The sequence below is a fragment of the Arctopsyche grandis genome, chromosome 5 (genome assembly GCF_051622035.1).
Source record: "Arctopsyche grandis isolate Sample6627 chromosome 5, ASM5162203v2, whole genome shotgun sequence".
In the NCBI taxonomy this organism is placed as follows: domain Eukaryota; kingdom Metazoa; phylum Arthropoda; class Insecta; order Trichoptera; family Hydropsychidae; genus Arctopsyche; species Arctopsyche grandis.
In genome coordinates this window covers 22,034,822-22,061,462 of record NC_135359.1, presented here as the reverse complement: position 1 = coordinate 22,061,462, position 26,641 = coordinate 22,034,822, and the positions used below count along the sequence as shown (strand labels likewise).

Genomic DNA, 26,641 nt, shown 5'->3' with positions numbered 1-26,641 from the left:
TATATATATATATATATATATATATATATATTTATATGTATGTATATGAAACGTGAAGGGAACGATCTCAACAGCGGCGATGACAGATTAATCTATCATTCATGAAGAGAAAAAAAGACAAATATGTACGTACCTGCGCGTATAAGGTTAACTCGGCCTACGAGGATAGATTGCCCAATTCAGGGATAATCAACTCTATATTTATGCGACCTAATGTTTTTTTGTATCAAAAATCAGAATTTTACTGTACATATACATACATCTGTATTAATATTTGTTAGATTTGACAAACACCATGTAGGTACTGCATCACTAGCGGATCCAGAAAATGGTCAGGGAGGGTGCCATTTTGAAATAGATATTGGCTTAATTGAACATAATAAATTTAAAAAAAATATGTTATTTTATATTAACATTGTTATGATAATAATAAATAATAGTAAACATGATTCAAACTTATATACTTGTGTATTTTTTAAAGATAAAACTATTCTGATGTAAAAATCTTTTCAAAAAAAGTATTATAATAATAAATTAATAAATTAGAACAATTTTAATGAAAAGAAATGTTTCATCGTGTCTCGATTTTATTCCAATTTAATTACATACAACATACTATTTTTTACCTACAAATGTATGTATGTATATCAGTTATTTCTTGTATATTAGATATATTCATATACACGTTATATTATAATTACGTAAAAAAGATTAGAATAGAGTGAATACTCGGAGAAAAAATAACTGAAATGAATAGTTTTGCAAAAAGTGAATATTATTATGAATATTGATTATCATTTATCGATAGAATTAAAAACACATTTAATAATTTTTATTGTAAATTACAAAACAAATTCCAATTTTCGTTTATTTGACAATGTGAATCGATTCAAGATTTACTCAGGATCTACATAGGTCTATGTCCTGTTTAACAAAGCCGTGCAATTAATTTTTTTGTTGCTTTCCAAGTAAAATCTACCAATAGCGACTCAGATAACAGCTAATTTGATCTTGCATTAAACTCAGCCCGCCTACCTGAAAGGGTCGTGTAGATATGCAAAAACAATAAGGGGACTCGGAACTAAAATATATTCGTAAAAATATAAATATATTGTGAATAATATATTTAAATATGAAAAATTAAAATAATGTATAACATTGAATTCGTCCAAAGTGGGTGCCACAGCACCCCCCCTTGGATCCACCAGTGTGCTACATCAACGGAAGAAAAATATTTCCCTGTTTATGACACTGAATACTAGCTTCAAATCTAGATATTTTCTTTTTGAAATAGCAAAAATGATTTTAGTTTTAATAAACTTCATAGTATTTACATATTATATTTGCCAATGTAAAAGGTTATTCCACGAGATGCAAATTTAGTGCGTTTTCAGACCGTTTTTGGTATAACTTTAGAAAATTAGCCTCATAAGTATTTTATTTCCTGCATACAATTTATGCGTGATATTGCATCTCATGGAAACTCCTTAGTTGAGCGATCAAATTTATATACCCATGTACATATGTATACTTATGTAAGTAATAATTTTATCAGATTGATAAGATGATTTGATCATATTTTAAGATAAAAAACGCTCATAAGCCGCACACTTTGTGGGTACAACAATTAGGGTTTACAATGTATGTACATACATACATTCGCCCTGTAAGTTAAGTATTGGTGATAGTTTATCATCTCTTGATAAATTTTATCTTTCTAAAGGCATATATTATTTTTTGATGAAGAAGTTATTGTCTAGGTATTATATTCTACGAAAAGTTGATCATCCCTTCGTTTTCTCTCTCATAATAAAACAATGAGAGTATGTGAGCGGTAACTTTCGGCTGAGTCACAGGCCATGGGAGCTGGACCTCAGCTTCTGGGACATCCCCGAGTATTCGAGGATCAAAGCACTCATCTCGCGTACCGGCACTCACCGCGGTGGTCAAAAATCCCACAAAATCCCAAACGTTCACGTTCGCGTCTTATATGAATATCTACAGATATCATACACATATAACATTTTATATTATGCGGATTTACTACGGATGTCAAATGAATTTCAAGCCAATAATAGCGTGAACGTATTTCACACTTCACCAAATAAATACGCGTGAAGATTTATGCCCGGTATTTCTCACATTAGCCATGCACTTTTGAATCTTTTGAATCCCATTGTCTCAAGAGAGGCTATAAAATCTCAAGAATGAGATATCTTTTCGGGTGTTTTATTGCCTTTTGTGAACCTTTTCGCACGTGGAGAAATTTTCGTCAACTACAAATTTGTATATACTTACCTACCTACTACATACATAGTTAAATTCGTTTTATTTCCCAATCCATGTGGTGTAAATTTATTGATTTTTTCCACTTAGTTACAATACAGATGCATCTTTATAAGTATCGTATCATATATTCTTTATAAGTACATCGATTTTCCAAAATATTAGATTACATATGTATATCTGAAAATGGAATTTTGCGTCAGCAACTACATACATACATGTCAATTAATTCTCGAAATTCGTAGATATAATTTGAATTTATATAGGCGTAGAAACAAATTTATCGATTATATAAAATATATATACATATATATTAAAAATATTATATTTATGTATTCATTACTCTTATGTTATTAATAATAACATAAGAGTAATGAATACATAAATATAATATATTTATGTATTCCCGGACCCAGAAGGTGCCGCGTATTGTTCAAACGTTGTAAATGCATTGTTAAAGGTTTGCCGAACCTTTTTTACAAAGGATTTACAACAATGGAACAAAGAGCGGCCCCTTGGCTATCCTACCTCTAGTTATTATCCAGAAAATTTTGTTGTCTACTTAAATTACATAAAATTCCACCCCTCTCGAATCTCCTCGCAAACTTTACGACTGTGTAAATATTAAGTATGCTATTTAGTCAGCATGGTTGATCTGAAATTATCCTCATCTTCCAAAACGATAATTAAAATCATTTCTGTTCCGACTTGAACCAGAGTTTATCTTTAATTTCTTTATACGAAGGTATGATTCTATAATCATACCTACGATATACGAGTAAAATATAATACATACAATGAAAATATTTGCACGCTTTGGTAAGTATCTCCATACACGCGTCGATATTTGACGTGTATTTAATTAAGTCGATATTAAAATTTACATAATGCGATTAAAAGAGAAAAGTCTCGACCGATCCGATTGTCGGCCATAAATTTCATTCATGGTTCAAAACGCTGTTATTATTATTATTTGGAGCTTGATAAATGATATGCTCGCCAGATAGCGTTCATAAAATCAATCAGATATACAGAACGAGGCACACGTTTTATATTAAAACCGGGCTCGCCGCTCAAATTATATATTTCCCAATATCTCGATATACACGCGGCAGCAGTATTTTTACTGTATATTTATTTATCGTACATAGTTTTCTTTCGGGTCAGAGGTCGCGCAATATCGAGCACAGGCTTACGATCTGTGGCGGTCGTGCAAAAATAAAAATACATGGAAATAAAACTACCGCATGCTTTTCCGCGATGACATCATTTTCGTCGTCGATTTATAATTTTTTAATGAGCCTTCCGATCGTTTTCGGATTGCTCAATTGTGTGTGTTTTAATTCGACTTTCACAAAATGTCGTGTGGCGTGCTTGCGAGTCTAAGCTGGCTACCTTCGCGTTTTGCCAGATCGCTCTAGTGATTTATTGGAAACCAGAAGGCGGTAAATTTCGATAATTGACTTCAAATCGAACGCCTAAAAATGATCTATTGCTGTATGTACATATATCTTATACATGTGTGTGCGCATAGCATTTATAAAAAATTAAAAGCTGATTCAAATATCAAAGAAATTACATTTCCGTCGAAGTAATATCCAAACACCTTTCGAATATGGGAAGCTATCTTTCAACATGTAAATAATTAATTTAAATAAAATTTAATATCTACCTATTGATTTGAACGGAAATATTTATGTACATACATATCTATCTTATTTTTTCATATCATTTCGTTACAAATAATATGAATATATATTTATATTTAAACAAAATTACACCTACATATATCTTTATACATACAGCTCATGGTTTATCCAACATTTGGTCAAAATCAATATTTTCATATTATCACTGAAGACGATTTTGATAAGAAAAAACATATCTACCATATCTTCTTTTATTTTATCTTAAATCAAAAAAAATGTATTCCTGAAACTTTCAAAATGAAATTCAGACTGTTTCGATTTTAAAAATGTAATTATGGACTTACTTAATATCCAAAGGATGATATGACGGAGCAATTATTAAGCAGATACGTATGTGCTATTCTTGAAACTTTTATGATAAAATTTTGCATATTTTGAATAGCTCATTTTCCAATAGACTTTAATTAGCTGACATTTACTGTTCTTAGTAGGATTATTAAAACAAACTTTTAAAAATTATTCTAATTATGGGAAATTCAGGCTAATTGCTTTTGAATCTTTCATATTTTATGATTTTGTAATGCTTTTTATTGCTTATAAATTATATGTTCCTTATATTATACATCTAGTGATCATCCATTCTATTATAATAGTTTCTGATCTAGCGATTATCTTCTATTTTATAATTTTTTTTCTTATGATATTATCTACATATTATCTCATTTTAATACTAGCACAGAGTGTAACAGCAAAAAACTCAAAAACGCATTTACAATTATTATGCCAAAGCGAATATTAACCCTACTGTTTGATTTAATTTTTAATTTTATATACATATTTGTTTTTATGTAGGTACATACGTATGTACATTTATGGGGCTATAATTTGAATAACTAATTTTAAGCTTTGATTAAGCACATCTAATGTACTGGTGCATAATAATTTGCAACGAATTCACATCTGCCCCCCAATCATCGATCCGACTGTGTGATTTGGAATAAAATATATCATCAAAAATAAAATAAAAATCCAGATCTCAAAATTCGTATTCGTATATAATAAATTACACATAATAAGATGCACGAGACCGAAAATAGCAGGAGATGCAATGCGATATTTGGCGTCCTTCCTGTCTACCTGTGTGCATCGCCGATATGCATAAGGCCAAACCAAAACGAAATGAGGGAGAAAAAAACATACACCTATTATTAGCGAAGGGTATGAATATTCACGAACGTCCAAAAGGGAATAACAACGGCAGCAACAATAAATGGGCATGCGGGAGTGGGACCTAGCGAAATAATAGGGGTCCATCAGCGTTCCTTACACACACTCGGATTCAATAAAAGAGAAACGATAATGGATTTAGGGGGCCACTGTGTCACGGTGCAAGACCGAGGAACGGAAAACGTGCATTTTCAGAATCTACCTGATTTTGAACAAGACAAACCAAAAAAAAAGACGCACAAGAACACCTATGTAAATAGCATGCGTGCATGCGTGCGCTCCTTTTGAATAGTGTCGTTAGATTTGTGCATTCGAAGACCAGGTAGAGTGTCCAAGTAACAGTTTGAATTCAATTTTGCAATTCGTATTCAATTATTTCAAGGTGTGCCCTTTATTGTTGGCAATTTATTAATGGCGTGACCATCGATGTGTCCGCGCGGACTTTCTTTCGTTTTCGTATACATAAGTAAAGGGATTCTTCGAGCCCTTTTTAATTAGAAAGTGGCGGCTCTCCCTCCCCCTTTCCGTCACGGAATATTTTAATTATGTTGTAGGTCATAAGAACCGGTTGCTTCATAATAATTATCGTGACTTCGTTTTTGTTTGTTTGATGTTATTCAAACCGCGGTTACTCACATCGCAGTCAAAACTGGCTACAACAATTGTTACCTTTTTTGTTATTCCGAAACATATGTATATAAAAATACCCTTCAAATTGTATATTTTAATCAACAGGATGGACTACTATTTACTCGCAATCACTGCTATCTATTCTAATTATTATTAGCTGAGTAGATTACTAGTACATAGGTAAATTTATCGCATGTGCTTGATTATACATATATGTATGTACACAACATACATACATACTTTTGAGACATTTCTTGTACAATATACATATATCCATAAGTGATGCTTTTAGATTCTTTTCGTCTGCATGCAGTATTGATGTATTGTATCGCCTCCGTGCCGCTTACCTGAACATACATTAATTTTAATTTATCGCCGTTTGCATAAGGCTTTCATGCCATTTTTTCCATCTGCTTTCGGTTCTACATAAATGCCAATACTGTCATATATATTTTTTCTTACCGTTAAAATCGGCACACGGTAAGTAAATGGAGGTTTTGTATGCCTTTGTTGGTCTATTCGGCTTCTTGTGCTCCGCCGAAACGCATAACTTCAGACAGCATTCGGATTCTTGCAAAAAAACTTTTTTGCTTCCCTTCCACAAAGAAAAAAATGGAAACCTTGAAATTGCTCCTCATTCTAGGAAACACCTAATAAAATATAATTTTTTTCTATTGAATAAATTTTTACAGGCCAATCTAAAACATCGCGCCAAACCCTTATAAAGCAATTACACATATGATATATTTAAACCCCAACCAAAATAGACAGATGTTTTTCAAAATAAAATCGAACCATTTGTAACATCTTATAATTACGGTTTTCATTGTATAATTTGCTTAATTTCGCCCACCTGCCAAATACGAAAAAACATTTCAAACCTATGAATCATACGTCTAATTTGACTATCTCATGCAAATTATTTATATACTGATGATCAACCGTGCAAATTTAGTTATTAAGTCGGAAGTCACGGCATTCCATTTTAACCGAAAATAGCCGGAATATTCTGAGTAATCAAATAATGCGACAAAAATACCATATTCGTATAATGTTTCTAATTCGTCGTATCAAATTCTGATCAACTTGTAATCTTCGCTCATAGGGTCGTTCACCACTAACGTAATTTTAGACCTTCTGAGAATTCGTATCTATTCTGCGAAACGTTTTGAATATTCCACCAAATTATACGGTGATTTTATGATATGAATGAAGTTAACGTATTCTTCGTCTCATGATATACCAATACACACAGCGAGTTCATTCAGAATTTTCGTTCAAATAGAAAAGCAACTAGCGTTTCCGGCAAAATGTTGAAGGTTGTACGAATCGGACCGTGAATTATTTAATTTATTCTGTATTACATTAATATTATTTATTCCGACATTAATTTTATTTTTTTTACTGTTTTTTTGATTATTCATATCTATACATTTTTGCTTAATTCTAGCGACTTTGATGCAACACCTCACCGTGTACAGATAGACGTTCATGTTACATCAGCAGATATCGTTATCGGCTTTAAATAATTATAATTATGCACTCCGCAATCAACTCACTTGCTCGCATACATTTTGTCATATCCTAAATATCGATATTATTTTTGTTACAGACGTATACGAACCTTCAGCGATGCGAGAGAAACAATTCGGTAAGTGATATTTTTATCTAAATGTACCTTCTTTTCATTTCGACAAACGTACAAAATTTTAATGGTGCCGTAATAAACTAACGGTCATCCCTGACTAATATTTGCACTGAAATTGCATCGTATTTTTTGTCATAGTCGCCGTTGAGACTATTCAAAGAAAGAAAGCTTTCATTGTCTTTATCGAAGTTAACGGCAATGTTTGTATTTAAAAGCTTTTGACTTCGAGCCGCTCTTTTTTGTATAGACAGTGTCATAAAATAACGGTAAAATCGCACAAAAATATTTTTAATGTCCTTTCTTGCAACAGTTTTAGTGCCCTACATAAAATATTACAGTTATGCAGTGATGTTTAAAACAACCCTCCGTTACTTATTGTGCCCCTTCTGGGTAAAAAGTGCCGGTAATGTTAAAAAAACGATTTTTGTCAAGGCCTTTTCACTTTATTATGAATATTATTCAATGTTCATTTTTTGGCTTTCTTCTCTTGAGCTTTCTACCAAATTGCTGGAAACGAGGGGAAGCGTCCCTTTTTTAAAGAGATTTTTTTTCAACATCGCCCCCAATATTTTACCCCAAATGTTTGAATAGTAATTACGTCTACAAAATCAAAAATAATGCATGCAAAAAAATATCGGTAAAACATCTACTACTCAATGCATTTACGTACACCTGCTTCAACGATACAGGTGAAAATGTTCCAATGAAAAAACTTCCAGTTAAAAATCATTAGGTTCTAAACAGGTGTATTTTGATTTCAGTATATCTTCCCTTGATCTGATATTCAATTCCGTTATGTGGGACAAAAAATTTGAAATACTTGTTGCTGCTTATTACGACGTGAAAGTTAACACGTTCTCCACCCCACCTGCTCGCTCTTGTCGCGTTTGCCCTTTTAGATAATTTCGTCTTTTTTAAGGGGTCGAATTAACGACTTGTTTGTGTGGTGAAATTGTGACCCTATTTGGTTATAAACGATCCGTATCTAAAGGTTAAACAACCCATTATTTAATTTACATAAATTTTTGCATCGAACTTTCTTCTTCAATTAAAATTTAAAGGGGTTCGTAGAATCAACAGTTTCTAATACAACTCAAAAGTATGATATCACTCGATCCGATAAACAGCAAACCGATTAAATTAACAGTGAGTGGAATAATGGTTGACTTATCCGATCCACCATCGCATCGGCATTAAAATATCTTCCTATTGCATTCACTGGCTTTACTGATCAGACTGATATACCCTCTCGAAGCCGGCAGTAGTGATACAATATGTACACGGACGATGATATTTGAATAAGTCATTATCGTACGGTGACGTTCAATTAGATCTGGTCCAGATTGACAATTACAAATGTCAGGTGGAAATTATTTCTCGCCAAGATCACACCTTCAGATTCCATTGTTCTAACTGGTTATATATAATGTGTACAAAAAAATGTTAAAATTATACAATGGAGCAATGACGAGGTTATAAACCGATAACTTTAGAAGCGCTCTGTAATAAACGATCAACTAACTAACGAATTCAATTTTTAGCTCATTTTTTTAATCAAATCTGTATCTTATAGCATTCAAGTTACACTGCTTTGGTCGCAATGGTGTGGGAAAGTAATAGAAACAAACAAATAGAGACACGGGTTTTCAATTTTATATGTAGGCGTAGTGGGGATTTATATGGGGTTTAATTTATTCACATGGCGTTTTTGATCAACTGTACAATAGAAAGGGCTTCCGATCGCTTCCACAAGGTTCACTGTAAAACCAATTTAGCGCTGGTCATGAACTGAGGGCGCTATCCGAAACAGAATCTGCATACGCCCCTTGCTCATGAGCTCAACCTCGAGGCCCATCAAACTGGCCCGCCACGTATTAATTACCATACTAGATCGGCTGGGAGGAGAGAGCCGACCTTACACTAAATATTAAACATCGCATCGTTACGTGAAAGATACACCCGCTCCTAATAATAATAATAATAATTAAAGAAAAAAAAAAACAAAAAAAGATTAACACCTTCCCGAGTGTGGACCGATGCCGCACCGAAACGGTTAACCGCTTAAACTCGTTAACGCACAGACGATAATTGATCAACAATATCTATCCGTCCATGGGAGTCGAAAAAAATCTATGCACAAAAACGCGAAGATATTATACATGGTGATTGATTAATGTTAAATTAGTGATTGATCTATTTAAAATTGAAACAAACGCCGCTTAAGTCTCGTATCACGAGTGCTGGCGATTTCGCACGGGAAAATACATTAAAGTTGCCGTTATGATTGTTCTTCAATACTTTTTTCCTTCGGTATAATTATTTAATAACACAAATTTCATTTCGAAAATTAGGCAGCGCAATTGATTTAAATTGTGTGCCAGGGTAGCGTCATCTGGATGCGAATCACGCGGATTCAAATTCCTATACAGCAAGTCATCTCAAATTAAAATCCGAACTAGCTTCTTAGATGGAAACATAATTAAGTAGTTTACATATATATAAATGGGCTATTTAATTTGTGATATTTATTAGTTTTAAGAGGAAATAAAGAGACGTATGAAAATAGGACGGAGTGCATTTGAGTGAATGAACGCCGTTTTGAGTCAAAAATGCCACTTTACCAAAAGAAAAAGAAATGCGCTCTATCAATGTGTTTTGCTAGTGGTAATGTATGGATGTGAAACTTGGACATTGAACGCCAAGATCCTACACCAAGTCGAAACCACTCAAATAAATATGGGACGCTATATGCTCGGCATAACGAGAAGAGATAGGAAACCGAATACGTAGATAAGAATTATGACAATGGTAGGGAATATAGTGGAGAGAGTGAAGAGATTAAAATGGCAATGGGTGGGTATCTAGAGGAATGGATGAAAGATGCCAAATTACTGCTAGAATGGTACCAGAGAGAATGAGAAATACCAAATGGTGAAAGGAAGGCCGCAAGAAAGATGGTTGGACAAAATTAGAGAAATATGCGGGGTGAGATGGATGAGAGCTACGCAAAGCAGAGACGAATGAAAGAGTGTTGGAGAGGACTTCATCCAACAGTGGACAGTGAATGGCTGTAAATGATGATTTATTAGTGTTTAGCAAGTGTGAAGTCGGAATTGGAGACGTAATCGTAAATTTATAAAATTTAATCATAAATTCACGTGATGATTTTCATACGTAATCAATTCCATTCAAAATATTCACATAATAGCTACCTGAAATAAAAAAAAACGTACATTAGAGATGCTAAAACGTATGCAAAATTTCGTCCATGTGTTAAACCGCTTTCGAGTTTCTTTAAAATAAAGGTAAAAAAATACATAAATAAAAAGATAAATATATAAGCTATAATTATAATAAAAATAGCTAGTAGTTTCAAAACAAAAATAAAATGACATAACCTCATACTTACATAACAATTTACTACCATTTCCGGTTAGTGGAAATTTGCCAAAACCATGCTCGTTAGTTTCGAAGAAAAATCTCTTACAAAATTCGCACACGCTGAAACGATCTCCGTTGAATGTTATTTTATTAAAACAACGTTGATGTGCGCATCCACGTACATGGACCGCGAAGGGTAAATTTCCCCATTATATCGAAAATAAGAACAATATGAGCGTTATACAACTCGCGTATGTAAATCGTTCTAACACCCTAACGACCGGGTCATACCGTGATCTGCCATGGGAAGATGCCTCGATGACGCCTCTAAGCTTAACCCATTAACCGTCGATAAACGGCTGTCAAAAATTCCACGCCGACCCTAACGATCAAAACTCTCAAAGCACACAAATTACAAAATTGACATCGAGTTTGCGTTTGCCATATGCTACGGTTTACCACTACTTACGTGCATACATGCCAAAGTGTATTTTGGCCTGATTATTATAATCATACGATTTCGTATGCAACCGTTGAGTATTTCAACATAACTGTATTGGGGAATAAACGTATTTCATTTCCAAATCTGCAAAATTATTACTGTGAATGCGCGAGAAGTGCAGGTAGATGCATAAGGTGCACCTACCTCGCCACCAGCAAGGCCGACTGCCACAATTACCCTATAATAAAGTACGTGCCCTACACGTATAATGTAAATCCCTTCACATATACAAAAACCTACATGTAGGTATATAATAGTATATTGTATGTATGTATGTATGTACATATATAGTAGTAGTGTGTTGAGGAAGTTTCTAATCTCGGAGATTTCAACGCACGCTCGTGTACTAATGCTTAGAAATTGTTTTTATTCAAATGCTCATTAGGTCAGTGGCGCGAATGATCGAAAAAAAATGCAAAGGACCTCCTGTAAAATTTTAAGGCTTTGCAGCCTTTTGTTCTTGAAGGACTTTGTGGATTTTTTTAGATCGGCGAGGATTGACAGCCTCACTTACCTGAATTTTCGAATCGAACTGAGCCGTAGAAAAAATCATTTGTGTAATTTCAGAGGACTCGAACCTTTTAGATATATTTATTTATTTTGAATATATTTTAGCATGAATTTTTACAAGTACTTTGAGCCTTCTATTCAATTTATCAATTTTATTGAATACTACAATAAATAAAAAAAATGATAATTACATAAATTCAAAAATTATTTCAAGTTGTTATTTGTGCTATTTTTTCAACCGTAGAAACTAAATTTCTATCAATTTTCCTTCAAAAGTGAATAAAATCAAATATATTTTTAAGATTTCTTGTTTTTAATTGATTTTATATGCATAATGTCAACGTGATCTACTTATATCTATGTAATATTAAATTTATAAATGAAAAATCACACATATTCCATAATGTCGATACATAATACAATGTTGAAGACTGCTGATAAGGGTGAGCTCTTTTTTCTAACATCTCAACTTGACCAAAGAGAATTTTTAGGGTCCCCATTGTTTCGAAATGATGCGGCGATGACCCGTCGAGCCTTTTGTTTCCTTGTTTTTTTTTGCCCACATAAGCCCCATGCAAAATATGAAGAAATACCGTGCATATATTCTAAACAGGTAAAGCTTAGATTTTTTTTTTGTGGTCGCCCACCTACATATGTACATATTTATGTATGTATGTATGTAAGTCCACTTATGCTAAAGCCCTTCACACAAGCATTCCACTAAACACATACTCGCTTCGTCAACTTTACTGTGACAGTCATACTACAATTATTGTTAGAAAGTAATGATGGGTCGCCTGCGCTTCTCAAACGCTCAATCTTCTTTTTATACATTTTCTAGTCGACTCGTTCGTTCCGACCAATTTATTTCGCATTACCTGCCCGCCAAACGCACAGTACGAGTAAATACATATAATAATACTTGTAAAATGATAGTTGAGTTTAATTAAACTCATAGGACGAGTCTTGAACGTTTATGATTTAAATACGTATTGAATATATTATTGAGCATGATAACCACATTAACCACTCGTATATATGTATGTATATCATATGTATATAATCATTCCAATTATAAATTCTTAACATGTGGTGAACCACAACTTCATTATGATTCGTTTTCAAGCATTTAAATACTGTGCTTAAATAACTATAATTCTTGGCTTTTATTTTGGAAAATACCAACACTGCTTACTAAATGCGATAAAAATAACTTTTCCTTGCATTTTTGTTCTATCTATAAACTTAATTTCAATAACCAAAATGATCTATCGAGTATTATCGATGGTAAATAATCAGTAATATCAATCATGAAATACTAAAATCTAAAATGCTAGATATTATGTACATATGTAGTATGTTGGGAAACAACAGAATATTTTAATCTCGAGTAATATCTATTGACTCAATAAAATAGTAAATGTGCTGTACTCGTACTAACAAAATGTATCCTAATTGTTTTCAATGCGAAATTTATCTTAGCTTTTAACATATAATACGCAATCACAAACTCAGTAGTAGTTTCCTTCTATAAAACAAACAATAAAAAGTGAACAAAAACCAGCAACAGGTCAAAGTATCGGGTTATCGCCTGAGGCATGAATATTTAACCATGAGAACCTGTTAAGTCGACGAGGGGAATCCACCTTCCGCATTTCGAGATTCGCCCTTTAAAAGAAGGAAGGCAGTGAAGGGACTCCTTTCATTTCGAGATTAACCCTTCAGGAACCGGTATTTTGACAGACGCAACACAATAGTCATTCTTTGTATGGTACGAGCACGCGCGCTAGTATATGTCTATTGGTAATTTATTCAAAACGCGATGAATTAATAATACAAAACAGTTTCCGTGTAGGTGCGGGGCCCCTGTCAAAACTCAGCGTAAAACCCCGCGTAATTAATATAATAAAATTTGTTCTACGCTCCAGAACGGAAACACTCGGAAATACATGAAAGATACACGGCTGCTCTCCGGACGATTTGAATACTGCGAAACTAGGGTTGCCACACTTTAAAATTAAAATACATATGTACATATGTATATCCCAACTAAACGTCAGGGCTCCTATAACGACAAATAGTTCCCATGCTTTTTTATAAAATTTTATTTTATCAATGGGTTGCTCAAATGATAAAAACAAGATTTTTTTTATATATCAATAACATTTTCATTTACTTCGAATTATTTACAGACCATATAGACGAGCCGAAATAAGATTTTCCAATACATACATCATTCATTTTATAATATATGTATATGTATGTGTGTAAAAAATTCTGTAAAATTTGTTAAATGATATCATAAATAGTAAAGCCGCATAGCAACGGCGTACTATATCAATAATTTCTAAAAAAATATTAAAATACAACATCTCTGCTGCTTTTTGATTAATGCAGCCCTGATTCATAATCACCTTAATGATATTCATACTTTTTTAATTGAAAAATTAGATTTTTAATTTATGCATATATTATTTGTTATTTATTTAGTCGGTTTAATGCAAATTTTGAACGTCTCGAGAGCATCAACATCATCACCATCAGCCATACACCATTGTTGTGATACGCTCAACCATAATGCCACATATGTATGTGAGCAGATTTCATCAAACTAACCCACTTCCGGCCTATTTTTTTCTGTCTAAAATCTCCTGGGTACCATTCAAGCCAATACATATTACGTGTTTTTGTTTTTTTGTGCGATACGTACTCCAAAAGTCTTCACAACGACTATTTTATGTTGCAATTACCATTTGACAGTTTGTTTCAACAGCCAACACAGTGCATAAAGGCCTGTCAGAATTCAACATCGGGATGTATAAAAAGCGATTCTTACGTTCAAGCAAGGCATTTTCTGTGGCAACCTTTAGCGGTGGTCGTTGTCTGGCGATTACCATTCATTTTGATAGGACAGTGGCTCGCAACCGGCGGCCGCGGTTAACTAACCGTATCAACGAGGTTCACCCATTCATAATAATGATATTCTCCAGGTGCCTCTCGAGTGACACAGCCGAGATAAAGAGCCACCCGCCGTTACCAATTACTGACTGAACCGCCGACGAATTAACACAACACTCGACCGATTTCATTTTTGACGAGCACACCTCATAGCTGTGTGCGATCTTGTTCTGTGGACGATCCCATTCAAAAACGGATAATAAATTCAAGTGTAATTTGAATGAGGTGCCGTTAGTCTTAATACTGACAGTCAGGCTTGATATAGATCGAATCTCGTATAGGTTATTCACACCTATCATAATCGAAATCGAATTGTGTAATGATAATACTGTCGAGTACTTTGCAGTGCCGAAGTCCAATGATGCAATTATTCATCATTGACTATCTTTGGGTAAGTGTCTAAATAACCATTGTAATATCTATATTTAATATATTATATATGTATTAGTAACTACGTACATTTTCCAAATCAATACCAAAAGTCCAAATTTTCGATGAAGTATTTTAGTAATATAATTGGATTTTTTCCATTAATATATGAGCCCATTACATTTCAAAGTGGTGGAAGTCCAATTTTCAGTTCCGAAAATATTATTTCCGTTTGACTTAATTCACAATTTTTTATCGCTTCTTTTAATTTGATACGTCCAGAATCTCAGAAAAGCAGAAGAAACGTATTACAGGACACCAGTATTTTTAAATATTTTAAAACTCAAAACATTACATTTAATGTTTTGCGGGATATTTCTCGAAATGAAGAAAAGTGGACACGCCAATTTCAAATATAACGACTCATATGTATGTACACACTCGTAGTTATCCATATGTCACAGTCCAAGTGTTCACTTCGGTTCATTCATGAACATACTAGTTTGTTCATATACGAGCTATTTATTGATTTTAGTTTGTGCTAACAGTCAAAAGCTATCTTTAAATAGACTCTCCAGATGTCGCATGAAACTTTTAGACGTCAAAACTTTTGAACTGTCCGATTCTTTGAAATGTCAAAACGTCAAGTATTTAAAAAGGAAATACCATGGAAACCACATTACGCTGTTTCTATTTTATTCCAGTTTCCGCTGATTTTTCAAATATTGAAACCAAGGGTAATTATACATATGCATAAGTACATATGTATGTAGAGGTTGGGATAAACGATTGATAATACATTTATATCTAATATTGTGTGCATGAGCAAACTATGTACATAGTTCGTTTGTCAATTTGTTCTTTTGACTATGTATAACTGGCCAGATTGGCTCATGTATGAACAAACTTTACCACTTTTAAATTTTGATTTCTAGAATTTCTTATCTAAATAGTGTGATGCACTTTACAATTACAACATACATTAATAGCAGGTAACTTGAATTAGCTTAATTTTAGCTTGTATAGTTCATTCGTAGCAATTTGAGCTTTTTTCGAACAGGCGGTTTTAAGGTTGTAAATTCGCTTAATACACTCAAACCTTTTTTTTATTAAAAATAAACTACATTAATTGCAATAATAAATTACAAATCATAATTATGCATATGTACAAACAACTTCACACGTATTTTCCATGTATTTAATGGCTTGTGAAGAAACATTAGTATGTATTGAAAACTCTGAGATTATCAGGCCTTCTAGTATAGAGCAAGAAGTGATAAGAAATATGTTAAGAATCGTGTTTAAGAAGTCGATAACATCGTTCATTAATTACAAAGTCAGTCTCAGTGTTGATACTGTTTAATTACATCATCAAATCCCTTGATGGTAAACGTGTTGTGATGTGGTTTGAGAAGACATAGATACATATGCACTTACATACTTAGATATAATTTTGTTAAAATGGCTTTCTATTTCTGTTACTCAATACACCTAATCATAATTTCTTTATAATTTCGAGTTTCGTCAACTCGCTTCCTCTGCATTGTTTCGCAACAATTTTTACACCGAATTATTCTCGAAGTGGAAACAAAGCGCTTCATTAAATTCGTAATTTTTCTATAAAAAAATTTATTCGGACATTTACACAAGTATTCCAAAGTGCGAATAATGAATAAATCTAAAATCATATTTCGTATATTAATCGTCGCACGTGCTTAAATCTCTGCCTTTCATTGTAAGTAATTGCACAATTAGAAGTAAATAAACATTTTACGACACTACATATAACATTTTATTTATTTTTAATTAATCTCGATATTTTCAAGCACATTTCTAGCGTATGTTGAAATAGATAAATCATACCCAGGCTAAATCTACGTAGGTATATAATTTTATATGCGGTGAAAAAAAGTATAAACTGTTGTGAATAATGATGAAAATTTGACTTAACGACCGAATAAAATCATCAAAGCGTTTGAAACATTTGAATGAATCGGCAGCGCAGATTTAATAAGCTCACACACCTTAATAATTTTAATGAATGAATTTTTTCCTTACAACCTAAAACATCATGAATGTGTATAATATATTCGGTGGAAATATAATATAAACGTATTTTTGAAAAAAAATCTTAATTACCATAACGTTGCGGATGTAGCGACAGCCTGCCAAGGAAATCCATATCAAAACATGTATACTTAGAACGAGTACAAGTATGTCCTTCTTTGACCACTTTTGAATAACTCGAGTCATCGTTGCCTTAAAAGACATCTCTTTTTTATGCATAAAAAAAGGGGAATTAACAATGCAGAATCATCGAATGCACTCTCGTTGCATCGAATCGGTCCAATGAAAGAATCCGTGAACAAAATCGTGAGGAATTCTTCAATTCACCGCTGAAAATGAAAAGCGTGACGTATGAACTTCGGGAAATACCTTCAACACTTCTTGTATAACTACTTATTTTCAACATTTCGTTTTTTAAATCGATCTTACAGTAAAAAAGCTCGCGTTGGGTTCAACGAAACTCACCACTAACCCACTAACGCTTTGACTATGTACATAAAACTAGATCGAAACGTCATACGCGTGATGATTGATTAGTATTTTATGATACGCATAATTTGCTCTCGGGTAATTTGATTCAATTTTGATACGAGACACTCGATTATTTTCGATGTGAATATAATAAAACCGGTTGCGTTCTACTCAACGTACGCCGGATATTCGTACAATACTCGCATATAGCGAAACCGGTTGAGTGTGGTAGTAATTGAATTATATTCTTAATATAACATACATGGAGATGTTTGAAGTAATTCCTTTTTTTTACAAAAGTTTGGATCAATTAAATATTTTTTATAATTCATTTGCATATACAGGTGTAAAAAATGAATACACACATATGAACATACATACATATTTGCTGTATGCACCTTTGTATGTATTTTAATAGCTTTTAATATTTTTATGGCTGATTAGATTCCAACATCATTTAATTATATTCTAATATCGTTTCAGAGTTATTCTCAATATTTTTAATTTCATCTTATATATGTATGTATGTACATATGTATGTACATACATATGTATGTAATACTAAAATTCCATGAAAAATTGGAATACGATTTAATTTTGATGTCTGCACCAAGTATCTATGTAGATTTATGATCTTTATATAAAATATTTTCAAATTTAATGAAATTTAAAAACAACGTGGTTTAAATACATTGATGATTTACTCAGTTTTTTGAAAAGCTTTTGTAGCTTTTCATCAAAGAAAAATCGATGAATCTATTTAAAACTAAAACTCACTAAAAAATATTTGCGAATTGAAATATTATTATATTATACATATTATATTATCAATCACCCGCTAAATTTTTAAAACCTTGAATTCTAAAAATTTTTAACACCGAACCAACTCCAAAAACCGTAGTCTGATCGCAGACAGATATAAAATTTCGCCGATCACCGATAGACAACAATTTTTACAAAGATAAGACTTTAAAATTGTATCCGAAATCAAATTAATAGCACGAACTCGCTCAATAATCTTTTTTTTAATTTCGATTATTTCAAAAATAGAAAAAAATAAATGCAATTTCAATTCAATAAAACATGAATTTCCAAGTATTCATATAGGAGTGCCGCTACTTTCCGCAATTCGTCAATAACGATGCGACGATGTTCTCGGTGTCACACGCGAAAATTAACAGTTATAATAACGACAATAATATGTAGGTATATATATATTCTGAAGCAAAAAATAAATAAAAAAACACGGGGAAAAAGACACAAGTCTAACGATCCATTCGGGATCACTCGCGCAACACCGCAACGGTTTACCTAGCATTCAATTACCCCGACAATAAAACTCACAGAGGCGCGAGCACGTGCACATACACACTGAAAAACAATGTATACACGCATGAAAATAATATTATAGTATAAGTATGTATACTTATTTACGTGTATTCGGCAAATTTCGTCATAATAAGACCGTATTATGGAGAGACGCTCGTTGACAAAGCATTAGCGCCGTTTCAATTATCATTTTCTGCGCGCTTGCCGACTTTCACCGACTTTGTTTTCGGTATAATGATCCCTTAGCAGTTTGTTTATACATGTACGTATTTTTAATAACGGTATTTACAGTTTTTCGACGGATTTTATTGTAAATTTGACAATAAATCGCTCCTCGTTACGTACTTAAAAATGCCTCTACAATTACACGTACATATGTAAATAACAGAGTCAGTAAAGCCCTTAATTCAATACTAACTTTTCTTTAAAAAATATTTTAATTAATGTATGAAAAACATTCGCAGATATAAATACATTGGAACAATAAATTCCAGTCTCAACCTTGTGAAGATTGTTTTGAAATTTGTACAATATGACTATTATTTATTTTCGCCGATTAGACCCAAGTATATAAGATGGACGTGTACGTTACGAAATTCGAAATTATAATCGTATCAACAAAAAATAATGATTTTACCAATGATTCTCAAAGCATACATACATACATATGTATGCATGTACATATGTATGTATGTACAAATGACTTGTATACATAACTGCGTGAATATCGAAATGATTTAATAATCCTTTTAAAACAGTTAATATAAACATTTTATAGTTCAAGTACACTACTTATGTACATCAGTTATATCTTTATCAATTGGCGTATTCTCTTATCTATGTATGTACATAGTAAGATGTACATATATCTAAAAAAACGAAATGCATGCAATGTGTGTGTGTGTGTGTGTGTGTGTGTGTGTGTGTGTGTTACCTGTATAATCATAGATACTTGTTGATTTAATGCTGTAATGTTGATTCAACGGAAATTTTCATTGATAGCCCTGTATTCTCCTATCTTACTTCGATAGATTTAAAATTTTTAGACACCGTTGAAAAGTGTCAACGACTCTGTAGCTTTCGAGCATCAAAATTAGATCGTGATCGGATAATAATACGCACGTGAAAAAGCTTCCTAATTCTAAGTAATATCATTCAAGTATTCAAAACACGAATAACTTATGCATTACTGTCGCACGTATTTTATTAAAAAACATTTAACGTCATAGTTGAAATACGATGTTCTATCGGTTCGAACCGTGTTCTCAGAAACGACAATGTAGTAATTATCATATCGAGTACTTTTGAGGGAAATCTCCGTGGATTTTCCGGAGACACGAACGCGCGCAAGATAGAAACCAGTCGATGTAAAAAAGCGTAATGTTATGTTTTGACGGTGTGAAATTAAAAGTAGATTAGAAACTGTGCGTGATTTGTTTGGGTAGGCGGTCCAGAGGGTCATGGGAGGGATGTGGGTGGGTTTTTGGAGGGTTACCTCACGCCTATATAGGACCGCTATTCCGTATTAATGTATGGATATTATCACGCAACCATTCCGTTTTCTATTCAATTCATTCAAAAAATGGTCAGAAAAGATTTTATTTCGGGATCCGTTCATCGCTTAATGCTGTACTATTTAAGAATCGAGATCTTTTCAAATATACTAAACAAACATATCTTGCATTGATAAAATCATTACACTTATCTAAGACCTATACAATTATTTACGATTTCGAGAATTTGTATCGTCACAATTGTAAAAATAGTTTTTTAATAATGCAACCAATTCCGAAAAAAAAATTGAGATCTATCTAGTTTTGAGTATTTTATGATATCAAATTTATTTATTTATTTATTTTATTTATTTATATATATTTTAGCTATCAAGCTAATTTAAAAAAAAATACATCTTAATTATTATACTTAACTCTAAAATTTATAATTAACTTATATGTACTGTCCCTCACAGAGGTGTCTCTTCGCACCTCGCAGGAATGCATCCATGTTTTTAGCAGACCTGACGCACTCAGGGAGGGCATTATACATGAGCACACCCCTGTGAAAAACACCCCCAGCCGTCTTATTCTTTCTTACTCTACTTACAACTAGTTTGTCCTTATTTCTAGTATAAAAACTATGTTTATCTCTATTCCTTATTATATAATCATCAAAATACTTAGGTAATAACTTATGATCTAACTTATAAACAAAAGACAATGTACTAATATTTAGACTAATTCTAATACTCATCCATCCTAATTCATCTAACATACTTCCAATACTCTTAAATCTACTCACATTCAAAATAGCTCTCATAGCTTTATTCTGTATTTTTTGCATTTTTTCTAAATCTTGGCCACTAAACAAATTAAGCACAGTGGCACAATAAACCACATGTGGCAAGACAATTGAATTAAACACTAAAATTTTACTTTTTTTACTTAAAATATTTCTTAATCTACATAATACACCAACTTTTCTAGCCATTTTTTTTATTATATAGTCAGCGTGCATTTTAAAATTTAGTCCTGAATCTATGTATACACCTAAGTATTTTATATTTTCAACTTTTTCAATTAACTTATCATTAATTCTAATTTCATTCAATATATTTTTATTTTTACCATTCAACCACATCATTTTTGTTTTATTCACATTCAACTTTAATTTATTTTCACACAACCAGTCATTCACATAATTTAATTCTATATTTAAAATCTCAGACATTACATCAACATTCTTTCCAATTATATATATCAATGTATCATCTGCAAACAAATGTATTTTACACATCTTAATTACCTTAACAATATCGTTTATATATAATATAAATAATAAGGGTCCCAATTTGGACCCTTGCGGCACTCCATGAGGTGTTACATATTCAGAGGATAACACCTTATCAATTTTTACTCTTTGCCTTCTATTATTTAAGTATGATTGAAGCCACTTTAATACTATACCATTTATTCCTAACTTATATAATTTTTGTAATAAAATATTCCTATCTACTGTCTCGAACGCTCGCTTAAAATCTAGAAAAACTGCTCCAGCAACCATGCTAGATTCATCCATCGTCTCCATCCAATCAGAAACCACCAATTGGATAGCGGTTTCTGTTGAATGTTTCACTCTAAATCCAGACTGTTCCACAACCAAACAATCATTTATACTAATGAACTCTTTCAATTGAATCATAACGATTTCCTCCAGCATCTTCTCAACAATCGGTAACATATTGATGGGCCTCATTTCACTGGCTTTATGTGTGCCCGTAACCTTTGGTACCGGTACAATAGTAGACACCTTCCATGCATCCGGGACGGATCCCACTTCTAACGATTCATTTATTAATTTCAGTAACTGAGGTCCAACCATATCCCAAGTGTTGATTAAAATATCTAGAGTCAATCCATCCATACTAGAAACTGATTTCATGCCCTTCAATACACCATTTAATCCCTCCATTTCCACTAATTTAAACCTTTCAAACTTATTTAAACCCAAGTTAATATCATCATTCACACTATTATGCCTTGTTTGTATTGAATTAACTATATCATTCACACTATTGATGTAAAACTCATTCAATCTTTCAACCATATCCTCTTTATCATTATATACTACTCCCTCGACTTCTAATTCATTCAAAGAAACATTTTTTCCCCCGGAAATCAAAGTTTTAATTATTCGCCACATTTTTGTGGGATCTTTTTTTGCACCATCAATATTTCTTTCATGCCAATCCCTCTTCGCATTACGTAAAACATTCACACATTTATTCCTCTTTCTTTTATACTCTAACCAAGCCTTTTCTAATTGGATTCCATCCATAGCCTTAATAATTTTATATCTTTTATAACTAACATTCTTATCAACTAAGCTTTCCTTTACTTCCTTGGTAAACCAAGGTTTCAGCTTATGCTTATGCATGATTCTTGTGGTTTTTACGCATTTACTTTTAGAATATGTTATATTACGATACATTATCTCCCACATTTCATTCACACTATCACCATCCTTTCCCCATACACACTCCTTTAACAATTCATTCATCAATTGATAATCAATGTTTTCTCTTTCAGTCACCTGCATATTTTTAAGTCCTCCGTTACTAAACCGCTGTCCCAAAAACATGTTGACAATAGAATGGTCTCCTATTTTCGGTACATCTTTCACCTCACACCGCAGATCCATTATATTCGTTATAACCAAATCAATGAGAGAGCTTGATAAATTATTCACTCTCGTTGCTTCCGTCACTTTTTGTTTAAAACCCAATTCATTTACCCAATTTCTCAACTTTTTTACATAAAATTCTTCTGTCTGTAACCAATTAAAATTCCAGTCCCCAAACATAATTATATTTTTACTCACATCTATACTTCTTTCACTCAATTCTTCTAAAAATTTAAGAAATCTTCCACTTCTACCATTCGGAGAGCGGTAAATTACTAGCAAAAACACAGTAACTCCATTCACAAGCAGATCCACACCAATTGTCCAAAACTCACCATCAACCTTATTAACTATTACATTACCGTAACTTAAATCATCCCTTAAATACAATAGTACCCCACCCGTATGTCTAGAATTAGAGTCACATCTCAAAACACAATATCCATCTATATTCAGCTCAAAATCTTCAAAATCACTAGTTACATGCGTTTCACTTAAACCTATAAATAATGGTTTTTGACTTACAGTTAAACTCCAAACCTCATCCTTGTGAGCAAAAAAACTTTGTACATTTATACCGATACCTTTTGGTGGTTGCTATATATTATTATACTTAATTCTATTTCTCATTAATTCTATATTTCTTTTATATACACTGCACTTAGTGTCCAACGGTCCGTGATTTGTGTTCAAATTTAATTTTAATTTATTATTACTTTTAAAGCAATTATTACATTTTATTATTTTATTGTTACATCCCTCGCTTTTGTGCCCTTCTTCTCCACATTTCGCACATGTCACCTTGTTTCTACAATCCACCGCTTTGTGATTAAATCCGTAACAATTTAGACATCTTAGAATATTAATTTCTTCAAAAACCCTACATCTATCCCAATTTATATTTACTTTTCCATCTTCAATAAATCTTTTAAATGTATTGCAATCTACTTCCACTATCGCATTATATTTATTATTTTTTCTACTTTAAATGTTGTATCGAGCTCAATTTAAAATTTATATAGTGATGAAATTTAGTTGAAGAATAACATAGATGGTTCTGACGATGATTCAAGCTGTCTAATTACAATGATATACCTTAACGTCTTATTTTTTCTTACCATTTATTCTTTAACATTAAAGCTGAAAACGATTAACACGCTAATCACAATATTTGATAAAAATTTAGCTAATCTTCAAGCTAAGGATTTTTTTAAACACTCTTAGAGAATTTAGTTTTGACCATGTGTTATTTTAATGAAATTTACTTGAAAAATAATCAAATAATTGTTCCAATTTATACTAAATCGAATAAGTTATCGCTGAATCAGCTAAGCTTTTGCACGCAATTAGGAAGCGTGTTATCTAAACACATTTCCGTTTCCATTTCGCATTCCAGCATAACTCTGTACATTTCCTTCAATTAATGAAACAGTTTGAGGAGCGCTGGCACTAACTTATCACCCATCTATACGATTGGCGATCGATCACGGAACGACACCATACATGCGACATTCCCATATGCATTTGCATAACGCGCGCGCGCACGCTTGCACATATTCGCGTTTAGAGAAAACGGCAGCCGTTATACCTGTCGTCATCCGGCGGCCAACGTCACACCGTGGGAAGCTAAAATGCATCTAGAGACGACACATCATCGATGACGAGTGATAATTGATCGAGAAACGCAGTGCGAGACTTCCTGTGACGTACCTATCGGGCGCCAAACCGACGATCAAGATCAATCGGTTCACGCGATTCACATCACTTGCCTTATCAACGTCTCGAAGAATTGTTTTAAAGTAATTGAATTTGCAATACAATGCATTAATTGAAATGCCGATTTAAAAATGTTATATGTACCCAATCATTTCTGCAAAAGTTGCTGGAATTTGTTTGAAAAATATCGTTGACTGAAACTATACAAAAGACCCATAATCCTATACTGAACCAACATATGTACATATGTATACAGAAGTGGCATCACGACGGCGATTTTTCATATAAACCATTTTAACAAAGTATTCATTCAAAAATAAATTCAACAAAAAATTACATACATATGTATGTACGTATGTATGTTTAAATTGCATACAAATAGATTTGCTAGAATGATTCTTGATAATCTACCTAGATTCAGAAAACTGGTAGGCATCTTACATATAAAAAATACATATGTACATACATGCCACGAATTTCGTTGACAAAACGTTTCAAATTTACCGCTGTTATGAAAAAAGTATCTAAGTACCGTAAAAATCTAAATAAAATACCCCTGATAAATGAAGAAAATCAATGCTATATTTAATTTCCATCGAATCGCTTTTGATCTGTTTGTATAATGATCAAGACTTGCGATTAGCTGGAAGAAATTTTAAATTCTCGTCAGCTCACTTCGTTATCTTTTTTGCGTGTGTGGTTGCATTTTTCCGTTTTCAGTATGATACATATCACATAATTTCTTCGACACATCTTATCAGCTATGAATATGTGCCCTTTCAAATGTAGTGCGTGGCAGACGTATGTATATACATGTGTGCCATTAATAATGTCACATAATATTTTATTAACGTACAGATTTCAAACAATTTCGTCCGCATATGGGAAAGCCTCTCGTCATACCAGTTTCACAAAGCAAACATTCGCAACGAATTCCATAATCGCTCTAATTAAGTTATAAGTCTTTCCTGGCAATTTGACTTATGAATTTTATTCTCATATACACATCAAAGCGTTAATATTTAATTGATAGATATATGATAATATATGTGGCATAATTATCAAAACAATAATAATAGTGGGCATTGCGATTTATTGTCATATTTGAATTACAAATATCTCCTACATTTAATTTTCGTCGGTAATTACTAGGTGTGAATATACGTGTGATATATTACGCGAGATAACGGCCGATGCGTTGAGGTTTTCCATTATATTATAAATGTGCTTTGTTTTTCGCTTTGGAGGATTTATAACGTCATATCTTCGTTTGGTTCTGATTATGTTATTGCGCGGTCGTATTTTTGGCGTTTAACGCCAATCGTTAAAATGACGAATCGATCTGATCGCGAATTAACGATTTTCATCGTCCGCATCTATCAATCAAATATTTCGCTAAAAATATCCCCGTATACATACTACATTTAGACGATGGGAGAAAATCAAACGAGCGTTCATAATTCCATTTGGAAAGTACAAATTGAAATTCCACCATAGGCGCACGCACCCTCGGGTTGGCTCTTCATCCCCGTACACGTGTATTTACTGGTGTCAGATTTTCCACAAATTTGCCCTTGCCCCGTCGCATACAACAAATCGATAGGAAAACTCTCACAAGAAGTTTTTTAATATGAATTTTCGCACACCATGTATTTATATGATATAATATAATTTTTGACGCGTGTTTTTTAATCTTTATCATTGCAAATATATGTACAG

The 26,641-nt window shown here is 32.6% G+C and overlaps 1 protein-coding gene across 1 annotated transcript in view; it reads left to right on the top strand.

Moving 5' to 3' along the window:
* LOC143911652 (uncharacterized) overlaps positions 1-26,641 on the top strand; it is a 115,680-nt gene that overhangs the window by 3,750 nt on the left and 85,289 nt on the right. The window contains exon 2 of the mRNA XM_077430632.1: positions 7,405-7,443. Within this exon, the coding sequence (XP_077286758.1) occupies positions 7,405-7,443 (39 nt within the window). The remainder of the gene's footprint in view (positions 1-7,404; positions 7,444-26,641) is intronic.